At 26.2% G+C, this 7,203-nt stretch overlaps 1 protein-coding gene across 1 annotated transcript; it reads left to right on the top strand.

Moving 5' to 3' along the window:
• Window positions 1-667: 667 nt before the first annotated feature.
• On the top strand, window positions 668-4,300 carry LOC127086506 (gibberellin 2-beta-dioxygenase 8). Its single transcript, XM_051027279.1, has 3 exons — window positions 668-1,116; window positions 1,811-2,132; window positions 3,917-4,300. The coding sequence occupies exons 1-3, from the start codon at window positions 674-676 to the stop codon at window positions 4,145-4,147; spliced, it is 996 nt and encodes a 331-aa protein (XP_050883236.1). The 5' UTR covers window positions 668-673; the 3' UTR covers window positions 4,148-4,300.
• Window positions 4,301-7,203: the final 2,903 nt, after the last annotated feature.

Here is a 7,203-nt window from a genome sequence, read left to right as displayed (position 1 = left end):
TATTATATATATATATATATATATATATATATATATATAATATATATATATATATATATATATATTATATATATATATATATATATATATATATATATATATATATATATATATATATATATATACCGTAATATTTGAGTTCCAATCATTTGAGTTAATTAAATCATCAGTCATAGAGTATATTGTACATTTATAGTTTTGTTATATTTGTATATAAAAATATTGTAATTGCATGAGTGTATGTGTCCACTCTTTCTCTGATGTTATGTTTTGCCGCGTGTTCTCTGCTTCAACCATATACTCAATTTCAGTGCGATTAATTCTTCACTTCATGAATGCATATAAATATCTCTACTCAAATCACAATTTCATTAACCAATATTCAACCAAACTATATACTAAATACTTTCATATAATCTTTCACTTCAAACTCAACAACTTGCAGGTGATCGATCTTAGTGTATATACTTGTTTTTCAAATTAGGGCAACACAGTAGTAGCTATCACTCAATACATACTGATATTTGTAGTTTTTTTTTCTTGATCTCGAATTAGGGTTTTTGATCACTATAAGAATTTGTTTTAAAATTAATCCATCATTAATTAACTTAATTAATTGGAAGATGTAAATATTTATTCTGATTTTTGTTATTTCAACAGATTTTTGTCTCAAATGGATTATGAACCTCCATTTCTCAATACTTACAAGACCCTTTTGGAGAAAAGCCTTGAAGAGGATACAAATTTGTACTCTATGGTAGAGAGAAGTGATGATGAGCAACTACCTTTGATTGATCTTGAGAGGTTAAATAATGAAGAAGAAAGAGATGAATGCATGAAAGAAATAAGTGAAGCTGCTAGTGAATGGGGTTTCTTTCAAGTTATTAATCATGGAATTTCAAATGAGATTATGGAGATGATGATATCTGAGCAAAAGAAATTGTTCCATGAGCCTTTTGTGAATAAGTTGTCTGCAGAAACTGTCTTTAATTTGTCTCCAAATACATACAGATGGGGAAATCCATGTGCTACCAATCTAACACAACTTCCTTGGTTAGAAGCCTTTCATTTTTCTCTCACAGATATACCAAATATGGAACACCACATAACTCTAAGGTATGCTTTTTTTTATTTTATTTTATGATATATATATATATATATATATATATATATATTCTTTTTACGAATTATTTGATTTTATAAATAATATCATCAAAATTCAAATTTGATCAATTAATTTAACAGATGTGATTTATTGATAAATTTTATAATAAATTTACTGTTTAATTGTAATTTTAGTAAAACTGTAAAATGTTTGATTTTCTTTGGAGTCTTTTGGTTGATATATCTTGAAGGAAGAAACTGGAAAGAAAATACTATTCTAAAATAGGTGCATGAATATAGAGCCAAAACAAAAGCTTTACTTCAAAATTCAAATCCTGCTCTTGCCAAAATTAGGTATGGCCCTTATGGGACAATAATGGAAGTTTTCTTTTTTTCCTTACATCTTTAGGGTCTTTTGTTTTTTCTTATAGCAAAAATTATTTATTCAAAGAGGTACTTAAATGGAAAAATAATTAGAGAAATTTCTCTTCCCACATGCACAAAATTTCTGAAGTGTACTTTCAAAGACAAAAGAAATTGAGTTTTATCTACAAGTATGCTTGTTTGAGGTAAGGAAATGTTTTTTCAAATTAATACTTTTGAAATTTCAACACAAGTCAGCCCTACAAAAATTTGATTTATAAAAAAAATGTCAGATATATCTAATTTTACTATGCCTTAATACAAGTACCTTTTGTAAGTATAGATCAAGGCTTGAAGCTTTTGCAACAAGAATAGCTACTCTTGCTGAAAATTTAGTAGAGATTCTTGGCATCAAAGTGAATATGAATTCCAACCATTTCCAAGAGAATTACTTGCCACAAAGTTCTTTCGTTCGACTCAATAGATATCCTCCATGCCCTATATCTTCAAAGGTGTATGGCCTCTTGCCTCATAGTGACACTAGTTTCATTACCATCCTCTATCAAGACCAAATTGGGGGCTTGCAATTGTTGAAAGATGGAAAATGGGTTGATGTCAAGCCTAATCCAAGTGCACTAGTTGTTAATATTGGTGATTTATTTCAGGTGATTTTATATCTTTCCCCTCATTACATTTTCTAAATTTGCAAATTTTACTATTTTCAATTAAAACAAAAGTGCTTGTTTATGATTATTCATGTTAAAGTTTAGTTACAATAAGTTAAAAAATTATTTCAATTTATTCAGAATTGAACATAATCAAATTATTTGTTTAGTATATCAGTTTAGAATTCCAAATCATACCAAATTGTTAGAATTTATTTATTTTCTCAAATCAAACAATTTATTAAAGAATCAAACTATATATTTTTTAAAAAAAATTGTTTTTATAAAACATTTAAAACTTATTTTTATTATTTTTCATTTTCAGATTCAATTTAGTTAGACTTATTAACCATTTTGTTCAACTCTAAAATTGTATGTAAGATGGTTCGATACACTAATTAAATATAACAAATATAAGAGTCAATTATTTTATTTCGGTTGACAATTCGGTTTAATTTCAACCTTTTTTTTAATAGTCTGTAGCATATATTGGTGTATATTTTTATATTAAATATATTTTTAGATTAACTAGAATTCAGGTAGTAAAAAGCTACAATACATTTTTTTAAACTAGTGTGTGCATTTTTATATAGACTATTAGAATAAATAAAATAAGAATGACATGATTAATGAGGTGGAAAGTCTTATAATAATGTCCAATATATATGTACATGTATATGCTCCTATTTTCAAAGCTCTCCAAATTATTATCACAATAGTCCAATTTAGAAACTCATAGAAAACCAAACATGAGCTTCTTGGGAGGTGGGGGGCTCCCCTCCTTATAATTGTTTATAACACTGTATTTGTTCTGAATATTGATATCTTACATAATTATTAACATCTGGGGTGATGTTCTGCATACCATATGGAATGTATCATTGAATATATATATATATATATATATATATATGATTGACAAACTAAATGAATATATGATATATATTCTTTTTTATTGAAAAATTATCCTTTTAAGTGAAATTTGTTTAATTTGTTAAAATAATTAAAGAAATGTTAATATTTTATAATTTTAATAATGTGTTTTAAAGTGTTCTAATTTCAATTTATTTTAAATTTTTTTTATATTATATATATTGATCAAGTTATTCTTGTGTTAAAATCATATGCATATTTTTTCTAATTATTTATTAAGTTTTTTATATATTATTATTTAATATAATATAATATTTTTAAATTATATCTTCCTAAATTCATGTTTTTAAAATCTTATTTATTTTTACAAGGGTAAATGAGTACTACTGTCTTATTTAAATTGATTTTAAATTTTATATATATATATATATATATATATATATATATATATATATATATATATATATATATATATATATATATATATATATATATATATATATATATATATATATTGTATAAAATGATAAAATTATTCTTGGGTTAAAATCGTAAACATATTTTTAAAATTTATGTATTAAGTTTTTACATAACTTTTTATATAATATGATATTATATTTTTAATTTAGATTTTATTAAATTTAAAATTTTAAAATCTTATTTATTATTTAAAAGGGTAAATTCTTATCTTATCCTTCTGTTTTTTAATTCTATTTGTGTTTAGTATAAATGTTTTAATTAGAATGACAAACATTACTTTATTTTGTTGATTCATAAATGTTGGATTGAGACATGTCAGAATGTAAAAGAAAATGGCATCAAGTTAGATAAGATGATAGCTTATCATATTTTACAAGTTGATCAAACACTTCATTGAAAGAAGACATAATAGTTTACAAAAATATTTGCAGGCACTGAGTAATAATGTTTACAAAAGCATTAAACACAGAGTTGTAGCTGCTGAAGAGGAAGAGAGGTTTTCTACTGCCTTTTTCTATTGCCCCTTCAATGATGCAGTTATACAAAGTGAAAACAAGCCAGCTCTTTATAAGAAATTCACTTTGAGGGAGTATAGACAACAGACTCAGCAAGATGTCAATCAAACAGGTGATAAAGTTGGTCTCTCAAGATTTGTTCTATAAAAGTGTGCGTGTGTGTGGAAGGATTGAGTCATAAATTTGTAATACTACTTTGTGAAATGGAAAATAATGTAAGTAAGCACTTGTACAAGTTTCTATTATGTGTGTGTTTATGCATAAAGAATAATTGTAAACATATATTTGTAATATATTTATTTGAGAAGATTATTGTAATATAAGCTTAAAATATCTTATGGATGGAATGTACTATAAACTTAAAATAAGTTGTAAATGAGGTAAATAATTAACATTTGTGTTTTAGAACGTCGGTTAAAAACATAGACAAAAATGTTATTTATTAAGGAAAATATTAAGGACCAACTTGATGGCTTAAAAGACTAATTTGAAATTCAAAAGAAAATGATCAAAATATTATTAAGGCAAAATATAAAGGACGAAATGATGATTTGATCTTTAAAACTTTATAGAATTTTAGAGCTGCAAGTAAATTTATAGATAAATATTATTTGTTTTAGAAAATTTATGAAAACGGTCGGCTATCCTTAAATCGTACTCTCTCTTTTAAAATAGATGTCATTTAATGTTGTTTTATATGAGTTAATAAAAACTATATTTTGATGAATAAATGTAGCAATTTTTCAAACTTGTCCATGTTAACTATTGGTTATTGTTCTCAAAAATCAAAGACTCAAATACACCAAGAATAAAATGTGTGGTGCAAAATACAAAGACAACCACATCAAATTGTCTAAAGAAATATTAATCTATCAACCTAAGTGAAAGCAAAACCACAAGGGTATTAAAGAGAGACCAGCTCTCATTATCAACTATCAATTAAAATATGTTACACTAAAATAGATCAATGAGTTGATAAAAACATTTTCTAATTTCTATTCATTCGTACAATACATGTATTGACACACTCAATCTTAGTATGTTTAAAAATGTTTTCCAACTTTTAGATAACCTCCAAATATGATCAAACTCTTAAAAAAAAAACAAATCTTTAGAAGTTCTTTCTTTGTCTCTTTAAGTTCTTCTCTCTCTAAAAAAATCATTTATTTTTACATAGAAAAAACACTTCAAATATAATCCAAGTCTCAAGATCGTGTCTCTCGTAACAACCATGTGTCTCACATATAATGTAGTGGATAAACAGGTTGATAAGCAAGTGTTCACATGCCTCGAACACAAATTTGTGTGCCTCACGCACAATGCAAAAACCATATGTTTGTTAACGTGTTACCACAAGCTTGGAAATCATACACAACAATTCTCCACGATTCCTTTATATAGATGATGATGCATATTTATCCATCAAACATCATATTTCTCTCTTCATGTTTTAATCACTCTTGGACAAAATTGATCAAGTACGACCAATTCTTGAACATTGGCCTAAGTAATAATTTGGTAAACACATTCTCCTAATTATCTTCTGAAGTAACTTTTTTCAACACAATCTCTTTCGATTCAATCATGTCTCTAATGACGTGCAAACAAATGTCAATGTAATGTTCTCTCTCATGATACAAATTATGATTAGTCAAATTAATTATATCTTAACTATCACAATATATCTTCACACATGCTTAAGTGATTCCTATAACTCCCTAATCATGCATCTTCACTGTATGGCTTTTTTGGTCCATTGTTCTTGAAAAATACATCCCACCTCCATTGTAGATAAAATGACTACCGATTTTTTATTTGATTTCCAACCTATAGTATTTACAAACAGCGTAAACACAAAATTCGACAAGGGTTTTCTAGTCTTTACATTATTCGAATAATACACATCCATGAAACGCTTCAAAACATCCTTCCATTAAACTTCCTTTGTGTAATTTAAACCACCCTTTAATGAACCATTTAAATACCTCAATATCCACTTCAAAGCTCTCCAATGAACTCATCTTGTATTTTTCATAAATTTACTTATAAAGATAAATGCATAAGTTAAGTTTGCTCTACTAAAATACATATCATACATGATGCTTCCAATCCCACTTACATAGGAATCACTTTCAATCATTTTCTCCCCTTATTCTGTTTGAGGATATTGCATAACATAATTTTTTATGTATTGAACCAAATGAGTGTTAATGGTTTTAGCATCAAACATTCTAAACCATTCCACCATGTTTTTCAAGTAACTAGATTGATAAAAGAAAAATTCATCATTTTTGCAGTTTCTCATGATATCTTAATTTTATCGAAATCTTTCATCTCAAATTATCCATTCAAAATCTCCTTGAACTTGCCGATCACTTCCTTCTACATCTTGCCATCAAGATGTCATCAACATACAAAAGGATGTAGGAAACTACTTTATATTTCATGTTCAATATGTATATACAATTATCATAAATCATATTTTAGAAAAAATTCATTAAGCCAAAGATACAATTGCTTAAGGATTTTATTCAATCCATACAAATATTTCTTAAAAAGACACATATTGATTTGAATGTTATCTAAAGGTTAAAATGTTCATTTGATTGATGCTATTAATTTTTTGTCATTTTCATTTGCACTATAAATACTGCATTTCCCTCATTTTTCAAAGTAATCATTTTTCTCATCCTTCTACAAGTTTCTCAAACACTTATTTCATCTCATTAAAACTATTTAATTATTTATTAAGAAAAAATTTAAAGTTCTTGAGAGCTTTGTAATAGATAGAAGTGGTAGGAGCATCAATTTTAGGTTCAATCGGTGTTGGAAGAAGAAATTATTGGGAATTGCTCATTTTTCCATAAGTGAGGAACTTATGGATTTTTCTAGCTTGGATTTGTTCGTGCTTTGTTGTTAATTCACAAGATTTGGGAAGTTCACAAGAGTTGAATCTTTTCAAGAGTGGTTAGGGTATGGATTTCAAGAAGATGTATGAGATAGGTTTGATTTATGTGAAATTTAATAATTTTTCAAGAATAATATAAAGATCAAAGACTAGTGGGTTGACAAGTTCTTGGCCTAAGGGAACTAATTAAGGCTTTTAAAAATTACATCAAACAATTGTTCTAAATATTTCTTTAAGTTTTCATATCAACTTCTGAACTATTTTTAAAATGCATGTAGCGTTCCCTTACCCTTTA

This window comes from Lathyrus oleraceus, chromosome 5 (assembly GCF_024323335.1).
Source record: "Lathyrus oleraceus cultivar Zhongwan6 chromosome 5, CAAS_Psat_ZW6_1.0, whole genome shotgun sequence".
NCBI lineage: Eukaryota > Viridiplantae > Streptophyta > Magnoliopsida > Fabales > Fabaceae > Lathyrus > Lathyrus oleraceus.
Note: the sequence above shows the minus strand (reverse complement) of the source record. Positions and strands in the feature narration are given on the sequence as shown.

Bases quoted from the DNA above. Each gene is read 5' to 3' on its own strand.
- LOC127086506 (XM_051027279.1), top strand. From the start codon at position 674: ATGGATTATGAACCTCCATTTCTCAATACTTACAAGACCCTTTTGGAG. The intron at 1,117-1,810 runs GTATGCTTTTTT...TTGTAAGTATAG, and splicing joins GAACACCACATAACTCTAAG to ATCAAGGCTTGAAGCTTTTG. The intron at 2,133-3,916 runs GTGATTTTATAT...AAATATTTGCAG, and splicing joins ATATTGGTGATTTATTTCAG to GCACTGAGTAATAATGTTTA.